Genomic DNA, 15,974 nt, shown 5'->3' on the forward strand with positions numbered 1-15,974 from the left:
AAATTTAGGAAAATGCATTAAAACATTAGGAAAATGCAAATTAAAACAATAATGAGATATCACCACATACCTATTAGAATTGCCAAAACCCAGAACACTGATAACAGCAAATGCTGATAAGGACTTGGAGCAACCAGAATGCCAATATGTTGCTGGTTAGAATGTAAAATAGTACAGCTACTGTGGAAGACTAGTCTGACAGTCTCTTATAAACTAACCATACACTTACCATAGGATCCAGCCATTACACTCATTGGTATTTATGGAAAGAAACTAAAAACTCACGTCCACACAAAAAACTGCATATGAGTATTTATAGCAGTATTACTCATAACTGTGAAAAGCAAACAAGATGTCCTCCAGCAGGTGAATAAATAAACAAATTTTGGTATAGCCAAACAACAGAATATTATTCAACACTAAAAAGAAATTAGCTATCAAGCCATGAAAAGACATGGAAGGACCTTAAAAACATAAGACTAAGTGAAAGAAGCCAACCTGAAAAGGCTAGGAGTCCAACTATATGACATTGTGAAAAAGGCTAAATCATGGCAAGAGGAGCTGGAATGGGTAGGAAAGACTAGACAGAGCACAGAGAATTGTTAGGGCAGTGAATGTACTGTAATGACAGATATGTCCAAATGAGCAGAATGTACACCAATGTAAATCCTAATGTAAACTATGGACTTCGGGTCATTACAATGTGTCAATATAGATTCATTAGGGTGACAAATGTGCCACTTTGTTGGGCTATGCTGATAGTGGGAGAGACTGTACTAGTATATGTGTGGGGGTAGGGAGTATATCGAAATCTATGTTTCTCTTAATATTGTTATAAACCTAACACTGCCGTTAAAAAAAAAAAAAAAGGCCTTAAAAAACACACCCTTGGCCCAAAAGATACATAAGCAAGAGTGTATAGATATATACTTGAATATCCAAATATAGGTAAAGATTGCCTTTAAAACTATTAAAATATGTTACCTATTTAACTGGGACAGTTGAATGACCCCGTTTAATGCCTTGAGGAGAGATGATCAGGTTAGAATTCACAACCAGCTCTCTGACTAGGTCAAAAGTGAAGCTATAGTAATTTTTTAGTCCCTAAATAGATTCAGTAGCAACTGACTGTGATCTCTCCCACCTCTCCCATTTTTTAAAATAGATTTGGCCTTTTTCCAAATAAAGTCATCTATAAATGTTGCCATAGATTAACAAAAAAAATTAAGAGTGAATCCAGTCTGGCTGTGTTCTCAGTGGTTGAATGTCAACTCATGAACCAAGAGGTCACGGTTCAATTCCCGGTCAGGGCACATGCCTGGGTTGCAGGTTTTATCCCCAGTAGGGGATGTGCAGGAGGCAACCCATCTAGATTCTCTCTCACCAAGGAGGTTTTTCTCTCTCTCTTCATCTCCCTTCCTCTCTCTGAAGTCAATAAAAACATTTAAAAAAAAGAAAAAAAAGGGAAAAAAAAGAGTACATTGCCTCCCAGTTCTTCCCTGGGTCAGGTCAGGGCACTCTCTCAATGCCTGCTTCTCCAGTTATTCTCTCTGGTTCAGGCAGGTTAGGGAGACAGGCCTCAGGAAAATCAGAGCATCTTTTTTCTCAACCGACCAGCCTACCTTTTGGACAAAAGTGTGATCCACAAGCTCTGCTGCTACAAGGTTCCCAACTGTGCCCTCAGCAACTCCTGCTCTCATAAGAGATCCAGGCTTCTTCACATAATAAAACCAACTTCAGTGAAGAGACCCATTCCAATTTTTCTGACTCCCACAATTTAAGTGTGTTGCATCCCACAATTTCTTTAGCACACAAGCACCACTCGGGTAGAGAAATGATGTGGCAAGGTGGTTACATGGACCTTGTGTAAATTACTGTACATTTTTGTGTGACAGCGCACTAAGCCTTTAATCTAACACTCATGATACCTGTCTGTTACAGGAATTAGAGAGGTCAAGACCTTGCTCTATTTCTAACAGCAGGATGACACCACTGCAGCATTCCTGCTCATCAGTCTTCTCTCCCCACCTACTGATTCATTTCAACCACAGTTCACATCTCTTTTTTGTATCCTATCTTCAGACACTTGTCTTTCCTACTCTACCAATCTTAAGCAAGAGAAGACAAGGCAAACTCAAACAGTCCTGTTGCTTTTTCTTTCCTGTTCATGCATAATTTATACCGGGGTGGTGGTAGAGGTGAGGGGTTGAGCTGAGTCCTCCATCTGGCTGCATGCACCTACAGCACAAATTCTACCTCACCCTAGAGAGGCAGAGAGAGAAGTGAACAGGTAAGAGTTCTATCAGACTTACGTTGCTAACCTTGTTTCAGGATCCTTCAAGAGGAGGTGGAGGGGAAAGTGGGCATCTGTGATAAACTGCCTGGGTTTATCTGACTGCCGAGAAATGCTTACAATGAAGAGGGTAAAAGTCCAATGTGTAGTTTGAGATAATGCCTAGGATTTATGCTCTTGGCAAAACTTTGGAATCTCGGTTCACAGACTTTCCGAAGTTGCAGGAAAATGTGTCTCCAACATCCTTGTTTCCAGTGGGTCCAGCTGACACTGTGTGAACACAGCCCATTATGGAGCACCAAGACAATTGGCTGAAAAGGAGTAAGGCTTACACATTCTTTGCCTTTTTTGGTTAGAGCAGTAAGCCAGACCTGACATGCTGCAGATCAGCTCTGGGATAAGAGGGTTAAAAATGACAAAGGCTGACATTGCAATGACCTTACTGAGGGGATTTCATTTCTAAAACAAAATTATAAGCATTTCCTCTAACAACTCATATAAGAAATGCTAAGCAAAATGTAAACATTGTCAAGCCTATATTTTTCTTGCTAGGAAGTGTTTACGTAAGAAAAACTGTATTAGAAACAACACCACAGGCAGGGGCTTGACTTGATGAAACAAAGATTTCCATTGTAAGACTCATGTTTCCCTTTATCTTGCTCTGTTGTGTTATAGGACATAAGGCATATAAAAATTACCTATTGTTCGGCTACTCCCAATTTAAAGTCATAAAGGGTCATTATGCATGAAGCAGTTTATGAAGGACCTGTTTTAAAGGTGACCTGCCACACTGAGTTTAAGTCAAAGAACTGCTTCATCATATGAAGGCAGGGAAAGCCAAGCAGAAAGGGGAAGCTGGCCTTCACCCTACTATTATTTAAAATGGCCACTCAGCCCCCCTCATCCCATAGGGGGGGACGGGGGACGGACTAAGGCTTACAAGGACCTACACTTAAGAAATCACAGCTTGTGCTTAAACCACAACTTAATTTTTTCTTTCTTCCTTTCTCTTGCATTTTTTTGTTTGTTTGTTTGTTTGTTTTAAAGGAAAATACAACATACAAATCTTTGGACTGAAAATAAAAATGCTTCTAATTTCTCTTCAATAATCTATGTGGGAATAAAAAGCCATCACTGACCTGAACCTTTCTCCCAGCCAGCTCCATGCTCCCATATGACTTAGTGGCAGCTGGGACATTTCAAAATGATACATTCTGGGTGTCACAGCAAGACTTGAGCTGCTGAGTAAGTTGCTGGGGAAGATACAAGGAAAGAGGAAGTTGTGGCTCCAATTCCAGTGCTTGGGATCTCTCAGTTCCATTACCAAAACCATAATAAAGGTACACATGAAGTTTTCCCAGAAGGAAAAGTGACAAAACGCTACAATGAGAGAAATGCTCTCACAGCAATCCAGCCACCCACTAGAATCAAATGGAAAAGGGCTTCTTAGGCTTGCAATCATACCACAAACCAAGGGTTTTTAGGGCACTTCTTTCTCCCCGGAGGACCTCTACACAGTGCTTACAGGGAGCTTCTACTGCCACACAAAACCCCCTCTGACAGAGATTTGCAAAAGCAAGAGAAGAATAAAGAGTTAGTATTTATACATAACGAAAATAATAGAAATAAAATCAGTTTTAGGATTTGACAAATTAATAAGATAAACACTTACAAATTATAATGATAAACACAATTTAAACACATGTCCACTATGCTTTAAAAGAGGCTTATTAGAAAACGTCTCTTGGGAGCCTCCAAAAAGGTTCACATTACTTATGTAATGGGTCCCTCATTATGTAAGACCAAAAAGCGTAAGAAAAACTGTTTACTACTTATAATTGGTTCTCTCTCTTTTTTAAAAAAAAAAATGTTTTTATTGATTTGACAGATTAATTGATTAGCTGCCTCCTGTATGTTCCCCAATGGGAATCAAGTGCACAACCTGGGCATGTGCCCTTGCCCAGAATTGAACCTGGGACCCTTCAGTCTGCAAGCCAACACTCTATCCACTGAGCCAAACCAGTCAGGGACAATCTCTCTCTCTCTTTTTTTTAAAGTTAACTGTCAAAAAATATGTTTTATGTAAGAACAAAGCCCTACAAACGAATTTCCTTAGGGACCACTTCCATGGAAAATCAGGTTATTGATGCTGTTCGGACAAACATGAAAGGTGCAGATCTTTTCAATTGTTTCTCCTTTTGAGCCAAATATTGGTAGTCAAGCATTTCTGGAGGGCAGCTGAGAAGCAAAGGGACTCTTTTCACACAAAAGGATTTTGACTAACATTTACTACAATTTTAGGTACTAGGAGGTCTGCCTGGGGCAAGGCAATCTATAAGTTACTGCACTGCATTTGAATACCGCTCTCTCTTCAATACTTCAATTCTTTTCCACAAGCAGCCAAAAAAGGAGGGAGGTTGCTAGGGTAAAATAGGAAGAAAAAAATATCCAGTCAGAAAAATCCAAGTTTAAATCCTGTGCTACTACTTGCCTACAGTGTGACATGACTTCACCAGGCTAGATTTAATGTCCTTATATATAAGGCAGAAATGGTAATAATGTCTATACCAGGGGGTGGCTTGAATGAGACCAGGCAACTGCTAAACTGTTCAATTTGAATTAGCAGATCTGAAGGAGAAAGAGCACCCTCCTATGTTTATTATTTTATGAGCAATATTTAATTTTTTTTGATTTACATGTTAGAAATGAAGAAAAAGAGAATTATTGATGGGATTTAAAATAATTCCTCTCTCAAACCATTTGAGTGTGTCCTGAAACTTTAGCACTTTTCCTAGAAGCTAGCTTATGAAAATCAAAGGGCTTGATCTCCAAAGATGAGGAGGGGGGTAGGAGTCAGGCAATTATATAATTAGGTGGCACCATAGTCCAATACTATCAACCTAAGGCCATGAGAGGGGAAGGAATTTGTCTACAGAGTAACAAGCCTAGCTCTCGTGGGAACATTCTCAAATTAGGAGTCCCCATCCAAGGTATACAGGTGAACCTCCAGTCAAAATGGCAGTGTAGGTAAATGCGGCATTCACACCCGCTCACATCCACGTCAAAATTACAACCAAACTACAGAACCATAATTCAGAACCGCCTGAAACCTGGCCGAATGGAAGTCCTAGAACTAGAGAAAGAAGCCACATTGATACTGGTAGGAGGGGTGGAGACATGGAACTGGATGGTCTGATACCCATGTGTGCCTTGTGTGTGTTTGTGTTGTTGTTTTTTTAATCAGGTGGGATATCTTGGCTGCAGGGGCCTTCTGTGAGAAGCAAGGGATCCCACTGCTGGGAAGAGAAGTCTCTAACTTCAGGCTATAAAAAGAACGGGAATTATGGCTGAGTGACACATCCCAGGCGTTCCTCTAAAGGTGCTGGTGCATATACTTACTCGGACTCACTCCCTCTGAGATCTAGCGCTGAGGCAGCAGCTTGAAAGGATCCAGGGACATACGGGTAGGAACTAAATTGTCTGACATCAGGGTAAGAACTGGGGGGTCAGCTTTCTCTCAGACAAAATCATTGACAGAGGTCATTCATTGTTCCTATGCTGAGACCAACCCTGCCACAATGATGACTGGCAGGTGCCATATCTGAGTTTCTATCAACCTGGATCACACTGTTTACATGACCATGGGGACTCCCTGAAACGCCACCCTACCCAAACTGTTTGCAGTGGCTTTTCCAGACAAATAGCCTGTCCTGGCTCAGGCTTCAACTTTTCTAAAATCTCTCAAACAAGAAGCACCTGGCCTCAGTGTGCCCCATATCTCTCAATAAGAGGCCCCAGGCCCAGCACTAGCAGCAGCCAGCCTTGGTTCACAGCTTGGCCTCTCCTGGGGAGCTCTAACTCCAACAGAAGTAGCAGCCACCTACAGATTGCTCTGTAGCTTGTGCCCAGTGGCCTCAGGAGGGTATAGACAGCAACTGACTTTGCTCCTCCTGGGAAGCTCCACATATCCAGTGGTCAGCTTCAGACCACGCCATATTACAACCCTACCACATCCATGAGTGACACATTCAAAGGGGCAGACTCAGAGAGCCACTGTAGTCCCACTGAAGCAAGTCCTGCTTTTATGCTGTAGACACAGCTGGTCTGAACAGCCAATTGGCTGGGGGGGGGGGGGGGTCAATTGGCTGGCGAAGGGGGGGGGGGGGGGGGGGTTTGACAATCTCTCCCAGTGACACCAAAAGCAATCCAGGCTCAACTACAAGACAGCGCACACAGCCCACACAGGAACACATCTAGAGTGCTCAGCTCAGGTGAGTAGAAAGGCTGAGCCACTGGACCCTATAACACCTACTACACAAGGCCACTCTACTAATTCCAGGAGACATAGCAGCTCTACCTAATACACAGAAACAAACACAGGGAAAAGGCCAAAATGTGGAGATAAAGAAACATGTCAAAATGAAAAGAAATCTCCAAAAAGAGAACTAAATGAAATGGAAGCAGGCAAACTAACAGATGCACAGTTCAAAATAATGGCTATAAGGATGCCCAAAGGAACTTAGTAAAAACTTCAAGGAACTTTGTGACAACTGCAAGGAACTCAGAGAGAACATCAATGACATAAAAAAGAACCAATCAGAAGTGACATATACACTAACTGAAATAAAGAATAATTTAGAGAATCAACAGTAGAACACTGAGAATCAAATCAGTGATTTGGAATATGAGGAAGCAAAAAACAACCAATCAGAACAAAAAGAAAACGAATCCAAAAATATGAAGACAGTGTAAGGAGCCTTTAGGACATTTCAAGCATACCACCATTCCCACCACAGGGGTGCTGGAAGGAGAAGAGAAGAAGCAAGAAATTGAAAATCTATTTGAAAAACTGATGACAGAAAACTTCCCCTACCTGGTAAAAGAAATGGACATACAAGTCCTGGAAGTGCAAAAAATCCTCAAACAAGAGAAACCCAAAGAGGCCCGCATCACATCGTAATTAAAATGCCAAAGATTAAAGATAAAGAGAAATCTAAAAAGCAACAAGAGGAAAGCAGTCAGTTACCTAGCACTCATATAGGGCCCCCTCTGTACTGATTTCTCAATAGAAACTTTACAGGTCAGAGGGAGAAGCAAGAAATATTCAAAGTGATAAAAAGCAAGGACCTACAACCAAGATTATTCTACCCATCAAATCTATCATTTACAACTGAAGGTCAGATAAAGAGCTTCAAAGACAAGAAAAAGCTAAAGGAGTTCATGATCACCAAACCAGTGTATTACATGAAATGTTGAAGGCTATTCTTTAAGAAGAAGAGGAAGAGAAAGAGAAGGAAGAAGTGGAGGTGGAGCCGGGACCGGTTTGGCTCAATGGATAGAGTGTCGGCTTGGGGACTAAAAGGCTTCGGGTTCGATTCCGGTCAAGGGCATGTACCTTGGTTGTGGGCATATTCCCAGTGGGGGGTGTGCAGGAGGCAGCTGATCGATGACTCTCTCTCATTGATGTTCCTAACTGTCTATCTCTCTCCTTTCCTCTCTGTACAAAAATCAATAAAATACCATATTTTCTGGCGTATAAGACGACCCCCTAATTTAAAAAAAAAAAAAGAAGAAGAAGTGGAGGTGGAGAAGAAAAAGGAAAAGGAGGAGGAAAAGAAGAAGTAGAGGAGGAGGAAAGATAAAAACGTGAACAATAAAATGAAAATAAATACCCAATTGAATCTAAAAATCAAAATAAACAAGGAATCTAATGAACAAAATAAACTAATGAATAAAATAGAACCAGAGACATGGGAACATGGAATAGACTGAAGAATCTTAGAAGGGGGAAGGGAAGAGATTAACCAAAGCTCTTAATACAAATATATGCATACCCCATGGACAAGAAAATAGCGTGGTGAAAGCCTGAGGTGAGGTGGAATCTGGGTGGAGGGGGGTAAAGAGGGGAAGAGTGCCAACTCCTTGAACAGCTAAAACCTACATATAGCTTTTTATTCCCCTCAAATTATTCAAGTCCCTTATATAAAACTACAAGCCCAATGCACGAAATTCGTGCAAGGGGCTTAGCCTCCCACTGCAGTGGTGGCTGTGTCTGCCTCTGCTGCTGTAGCTTCAGTTGGAAGGTCATCCAGAAGGACATCGAGTCTAATTAGCATATTACACTTTTATTATTATAGATGGCATAGAACAATGCATGAAATGAGTCCCCCACATCCATGGATTCCCAACCATGGGTCAACAATATTGTTAGTTGATCCTACAGTTGGCTGAATTTGTGAATGCAAAATCCTAGCATATGAAGGGTCAACTGCATACTTATTGAAATGGACCTGCACAGTCTCAATCTGTGTTGTTCATGGGTCAACTGTACTCTGATCTAGCCTAGAGATGAACTGAGCTGCCACCTCAGATCATGACACTGCTACTGGGGTAGGACTGGTGATGCAAGATAGATAACACAGAGAGGATTTTATGATCTAGTCAGAAAATAACCAAATAACCCATAAACAGAATGACAAACTACATGATGCTCTGAAGAAAAAAGAGAGCTATGACATATATGGGGAAAGGAAAGGGAGAGGGCAGACGTTGCTTTATGAGGTAGAGATGGGAGAGGGGTGTCAGGAAAATATTGTTTGACTTGTGATCCTTATTCTGAATCATAACTGGGGTGAGCAGTAGCTTTATGGAAATAACTCCTAGTAAGTCTATGCCCCAGAATAAAAAACTGAAGGCAAAATACACTGGACATCATGAAGAAAAAGTTGAATATATCCATTCAAAATCACTATCCAAATTCTAAGAATGCTTAGAAAGCCGTTGGCAAATTTTTGTTGAGTTTAAATTTGCAAAGTTATTCTGCTTAAAATTCTCAAAGTATCTAATGGCAAGAGAACTGTCCACACTTTTTCCTAAAGATGCTTATAGGATCTGAATATGGAGGAGAACAAGTAAGGAGATCTGTGAAGTCCTAATGACAGGCAGCTGGTACTGAGAAGGAAAACCTCTATTTTGTAACAAACTGCTGTTTGGAATTTTCTGCTGTTTTTCTTAGATAAAATGTTGCTTTCTAGTCTGCTTTAGCCTGTTTGAAGAATGATGAAAATAAACTTAGCTGTATGATCTTGTATGTCTAGATATGCCCATAATCTCAATGCCATGCCAGGTACATTTTTTAATTGGATAGAACTGTATTGTTTTCAAGGCCAGCATCAAGATAAACCACTAAGTACACATAGTGCTGGCTCTTTAATAAAAAGGGAAGTTCTGCTTGTAGCCTTGCTTAGAATTTGAATTCATTTTCTCTAAGCCCATCGCACGATGAATAAAGTGAGTCTCTCCAAACTCTCCTCCTGCACTGTTTGATTGTTCGGGAACTCTGTACCAGTACCATTACTTCTTCACAGGAAGCGTGCCACACCTTAGGAGCACATGGACTTCATTTGCAAAGGTTTGTTTTGACTCCTGGTTATAATAATGAACATTTTTTCCCTAATCAAGGAAAAAAGATACTTTCTGACTTTATTTCAAGTCCTACATGTCATAGAAAGAAAAATGAAGTCAGAGATGTAATTTTCAAGTGTGCAAAGTACACTGCAATCCAATTTAATTTTCTTCAAAGATCACTACTTGCAGTGGGAAGAGAAGGACCACCTTAACAGCATAGGCATAGCTTGCAGATATTGAGAGTTCAGTTGCAGATCACAATAAAGTGAATTGTAATTTTTTTGTTGGTGGAATCTCTTGCTTTCAGTTTGTAAAAAATCACATCTGTGAAGTGTAATAAAGTGAAGCACAATAAAACAGGTATGCATGTAGTAGGGATACTCATAAAAACTAAAATTAGATCTTTGCTCAAAATAACATGTACCCATCGGGTTAAATGGACACTAAGACACATGCTCAAATTTCTGTAATTTGAACTCTGTTCTCAAAGTTATGCTAACTGAAGTCAATGTTATAATAAGTATCTGCTATTTTCCCACAGCTGTTTCAAATGTAACCAGATAATTTAAAACTCAGAAGAGAGGCTTGTTTGTCTAATTAAACTATTCAATGTTCTTTCCTTCATAAAACAAAAATTAGTCTCTAACTTGTGGATATATACATACGTACACACATATGTAGTATGTATACACACACACACACACACACACACACACACACACACTTTCAATGAAATTCTAGAGTGCTTAAGATGCTTTGGGGAAAAAACAACCCCCAAGAAAATCTAAGGCAGGAATGCATACTGGTGGCAAAAATCGTGAAATGTATGTGACTTTCAGCATACTACAAGACAGGCAGATAGTTTCAATACATCTAGAATCCATATTTAGAAATTTACAGGAAAAAAATACAAATAATGAAAGCTAGCCCAAAGTTAATTTAAAAAAGAAACATAAATTCTCAATAAAAATAATTACTGAATACCCAATCATAGGTATTCAAGAAGACATTTAAAATGCTTTTAAAGTTTTTATTAATAAGGGAAAATGATCAAGTGGAAAAAAGAGGCATGTCAGAAAACAGTCCACACATTATGATCATTTAAATTTTAAAATAAAAAAAATAAAGGAATAACAAAATTAAAAGTAGTTATCTTTAGGTAGTGAGGTATGATTTTCACCTCAAGTTTCCTATAAAGTGTTTCTTTTAAAATCAACAGAAAAGAAATAAAGACAGAACTGACAGAATTAGCTGATTAAGAATCACTGTTCTGGCAGATGAGCCCGGTGACAAGGAGCCAAGATGATGCTTTGACTTTACGTGTAAACATGTACTTTATAAATATTAAAAACTAATACTATACACACCAGTTAAAACTCAGTGGAGCTATTCCAGAAAGGAGGAGGAATCACCAAAAGTTGGACTATACATATGAAAACAATGTTACAGCTAAAAGTATGGACTGCTAGGTGAGAGCTCTGAAATCATGTCACTTTTTCTATGGGAAGCCTCATTCCCTTAGGTTGCCCAATATGCAAAGTACATTCTAATTATTATAATGAGGCTTCCTTCCTCCCCTTTCTGCCCCCACCCCGCCCAAAGTGAAAAGAGATGACTAAACATTGTGATATAGAAAGAATGCACAAGTACATGCACCTTGATGTTCTAGCTTAGGGGTGTCGAACTCAATCAGAGAAGGGGCCAAAATCTAAAATCCAGCCTAAATCGCGGGCCGAATGGTTTACTGAACAGTCATAAACTGTCGTGATGGAAACGCAGCGGAGTGCGGAGTGCAGTGATGACAGCGCGGTGCGGGCCACATGGCAAGGCCTGGCGGGACGGATTTGGCCCGCGGGCCTTGTGTTTGACACATGTGTAAGTTGGGCCTGAGCTATAAGGGTCAGTGATGACTGACATAAATAAAAGGAATCCAAGGACCCAACATACTAGTACAGCCTCTAAACTCCATATTACTCACAGAAACATACAACTCAAGAAAAGTCTCCACTTACTGGAAGAAAACATGGCAGGGGCTCCCATATCAAAGCAGGGATGAAAAAGCAGTGAACAAACCATGGCCTGCTATGTAGGGAAGGATTGAATATAAGACTCCATGACCACTTGACCAGTATAAGCAGGCTGACCTTTTCAACAACTGTTCTAACAGCACATGGTGCTGATAGCACTGCTAGTGTTGGGAGGAAAGAATTATATGTGAAGGAAGGCAGTGAGTGCAAAGGACTGGTGGACAGGTAGGGCTACGCTACACAGCTCTAAGAGGCAGCTGTAAGCAAAGCCTCTCAGTTCCTTCCTAGAGTCAGGAGTTAGGAGATCAGGGTTCTGGTCCTTGTGATTTTCTGTGACCTTAGATTGCTCACGGAAGCCCTGAGCTTTGTTTCCTCATCTAAAATGAGGATTAGATCACCAGGTCCCATCTGTTCTTAATGGACAATGAGATACTGGCTTTGATCATCATGGGAAATGGGGATAATTTACTCCAAAGTTGACTCTCTGTCTCCACCTATTGCCTAACCCATTATTGCAATGAATGCTTCTAACCATCTGTACCCTGTAGGAAGGTGAAGGATGCTGCCAAAAACAGCAGATGGCCATCAGTTTGGTTTAGTGCCCCCACAGCTATAGCCAAAGAGTTTCTCAAGTTGTTATAACCAAATTACAAACAGAAATATGAAGAATCACAAGGCATTTGGGCCATTTTCCCTTTCCCAACTGTGTTGTCTGAAGCAGAAGGCTCTACTCCTGAGTATTCATCACAGCCAAGGGGGAGGCACCAAGCTGGGGGAAATAGCAGCGGTTTCAAGTTCAATGAGCCAATCCTTCCCCGCACCTCCCTCAGAGCAAGAACATGCAAAGGCAGGGCTGGGTATTTAGAACTCTGGTAGCAGAGTGCAACCTCTCAAGCTTTAGAAAGGTATATATTGCTACTTTGGAATGCATGGTACAACCATTTTAATCCATCTACATAAGATAGCAAGGTTCTTGGTAATTACTGAAATGATTCAACATTAGCTACTCTTCTGTGTAGGATGTATTCCGGCTGTTGACCTTAATGGAATCAAATTCAGAAGAAACAAACAAAAACACAAACCTGATGGAAGGCTACCAAGATGTTTGCCTTGGATTCTATTTCTGGTCTATGGCTAATTCCCTTCTCTGGGCCTTGAGTTTCTTCACCAATTCAGAAGTCAGACTATATGATCTCTAGTCCCACTCAGCTCAAAAATCCTGTTAAAGACTTCTCACAGACATTCAGGCCTCCATGTGCCACTTTATTTTGCAGAGTCAAGTTGGCTGTTATGACTTGCCCTAGTAACTTTGTTGAGCACATATGCATATGTACTCTTTACTCTAGGTTGGATAAACACAGCCTACTGGAAGGCAACACGCACTATCGATTTCTACAGTGATCCCAATATCTATGGCACCTAAACAGGGCTTTTATAATATCAAATGCATCAGCAGCTGGTACCCTAGCATGTTTTTAAAAATTCTGCAGCAGAAATTAAAGATGATCTAAAAAAAAAAAACTGGAAAGACATCTTATGCTTATGGGTTGGAAGACTTAAGATTGCAAAGATAGCCAGAGTCCCCCAAAAAGCCATCTACAGATTCACTGCAATCCCTATTACAATACCAATATACTTTGCTACAGAAATGGAAAAGCTCATCCTCATATTCATATGTCAATTGCAAGAGGCCCCAATAGCCAAAATAATAGAGAGAAGAACAAAGTTTGAGGACTCACATATTTTGATCCTACTATGAAACTATAGTGATCAAAACAGTGTGACACTAGCATAGGATAGATATATAGATCAGTGGAATAAGACAGAAAGTCCAAAATAAACCCATATTATCTCTGGCCAATTGAGTTTTGACAAAAGTGCCAAGCATTCATTCACAAAGGGAAAGAAGTGTCTCTTCCATAAATGATGCCAGGACAATTGGATATCTACCTGCAAAGAATGAAGTTGGTCCCTACCTCGTTCCATATATAAAAAAGTTAACTCAAAATGTACCAGTGACCTAAATGTAAAAGCTAAAACTATAAAACTCGTAAAGGAAAATCTATGAGTAAATTATCATATCCTAGAATTTGGTAATGGATTCTTTTTAATTCTCATCTAAGGATTTTTCCCATTAATTTTAGAGAGAGTGGGAGAGAGGGAAAGACAGAGAATCATCAATTGGTTGCCTTCTGCATACACCCGGGCCAGAGAGGAACCCAAGGTACGTGCCCTAGACCAGAACTGAGCCTGGGATCCTTCGGTCCACAGGCAGGGGCTTTATCCACTGAGCCAAACCAGCTAAGGCAGATTTTTAAACATGACACCAGAAGGCGAGCAACAACAACAGATATTGAAACACATCAAAATTAAAAACTTTTGTGCTTCAAAGGGAATTATCAAGAAAGATTAAGAAACAGAATGGGAGAGGGTATTTGTAAATCATATAGTTGAATCATAGGCTAATATAGTCTATTACCTAAAATGTATAAAGAATTCTTACAATACATCAACAATAAAATAAAAAACCCAATTCAAAAATGGGCAAAAGACTTGAATAGACATTTCAGGGGGATGGAGGGAAGACAATAACAAATTGCCAACAAGCATAAGCAAAGATGCTCAATCATTAGTCACTAGGAAAATGCAAATAAAAATCCCAATGAGTTACCACTTCATATAGGCCAGGATCAAAAAATAAAATAAATAGGGGGGGAGGGGGGGTGATAGTAACAAGGATATGGAGAAACTGGAACTCCCATACATTGCTAGTGGGAATGTAAAATAGTGCACCTGCTACGGGAAATAGTTTTGTGGTTCTCCAAAAAATTGTAGACTGAATGACTCCAATTCTATTCCTAGGCGTACATATACCCAAGAGAAATAAAAACTTGTACACTAGTATTTATAGCCATAAAGATAGAATTGGCCAAAAGAAAAAAAAAACACAACCCAAATGTACAACAGATGAATGGACAAATTGCTGCATAAACACACAATAAACAATTTAGCCATAAAAAAGAATGAAGTATTGATACATTCTAAAATATGAACCTCAAAATCATTATGTTAAGTGTAAAAACCAAACACAATTGTATGAGGTATCCAGCATAGGAAAACCAGACAGACAGAGAGCAGGTTGGTGGTTGCCAGGGGCTTGACCAAGAGGGTATAGGATGTTACTGGCTAATGGGTATGAGGCTCTCTTTTGATGTAATGAATGTGAAGTGTTGTGGACTATAAAATGATTCTTTTAATATTCTGTTAATTTTTCAATGAAAAAATATCTGCAGATAAACCACTTTTCAAGCAACTTAAAAAAAAATCTTCTACACGGGAAAATATCAAGTGCTGAATTACACTCATAGAACAAACATTTATAAACTTGAAAGAAAATATTAGTTAAGAAATTAGAACTTTGGGAACAAACACTCTCAAACAAATAATTACATTCTCAAAGTTCTAAGAATTCCATGTATTTATACATTGAAGGCAATGAAAAGATTAAAAAATAAAAGCTGATTTCATTAGCATTCTCATGTGATAGTTTTAAAACAAGGATGGGCAGTGTTAAAAAAAAAAAAAAAGAATGTTAAAAAAGATAGATGTACTTGATTATGTACTGTCCTCATCAATAAGAGACTTCTGAAAGAATGCATAGTAATACTGCATCTTTCAAGTAGCATGTATTAGCAAGTTTTACCATGACCATGATAATGAAATAGGACCAGTCTATTATGGGATATGAGAGAAAAATCAGAGATTCTAGAGAGCAAACTGTTCACATTTTAGCAAGCATAAAGAAAGAACTAAAAACTCTCTCAGCCCTAGCTGGTTGGCTCAGTGGATAGAGCATCAGCCTGCAGACCAAAGGGTCCCAGGTTCGATTCTGGTCAAGGGCACATGACCGGGTTGTAGGCTTGATCCCCAGTAGCGAGTGTGCAAGAGGCAGCCAATTACGTGATGATTCTCATCATTGATGTTTCTATCTCTCTCTCCCTCTCTCCCTTCCTCTCTGAAGACAATAAAAATATATTTAAAAGAAAAATAAAACCTCTCTGAACATCTTACGTTGTATCTAATCGTTTGCTTTTTAAATGCAGCAAATGTATCTCCATTTTTACAAAAATGATTTTGCTCAAATGGCTGAAAGGTGGTTTGGGATAGTTCAGAATCTGTACTTTCCAGTGATGAGTCTTTCCTGCTCTGATTCTTAAGAAAGAATTCCAATGCTCAGATAAGTAGAG

General features: G+C 39.6%; 1 protein-coding gene across 10 annotated transcripts in view; it reads right to left on the bottom strand.

The window, feature by feature from the left end:
• RPRD1B (regulation of nuclear pre-mRNA domain containing 1B) overlaps positions 1-15,974 on the bottom strand; it is a 58,824-nt gene that overhangs the window by 7,855 nt on the left and 34,995 nt on the right. For 3 of the 10 annotated variants that reach the window (XR_004984575.2, XR_004984573.2, XR_006740340.1), the window contains exon 7: positions 3,433-3,546. The exons of 6 other annotated variants lie outside the window; for them this stretch is intronic. Coding sequence is in view for 1 of the 4 variants with exons in the window: in XM_036419869.2 (XP_036275762.1) it covers positions 10,019-10,024 (6 nt within the window). In the remaining 3 variants the exon portion in view is untranslated. Of the gene's footprint in view, positions 1-3,432; positions 3,547-9,941; positions 10,025-15,974 lie in introns of those variants that run through there. One more of the 10 variants, XM_036419869.2, reaches the window with a different exon arrangement.

Source organism: Pipistrellus kuhlii, unplaced genomic scaffold, assembly GCF_014108245.1.
Source record: "Pipistrellus kuhlii isolate mPipKuh1 unplaced genomic scaffold, mPipKuh1.p scaffold_m20_p_6, whole genome shotgun sequence".
NCBI lineage: Eukaryota > Metazoa > Chordata > Mammalia > Chiroptera > Vespertilionidae > Pipistrellus > Pipistrellus kuhlii.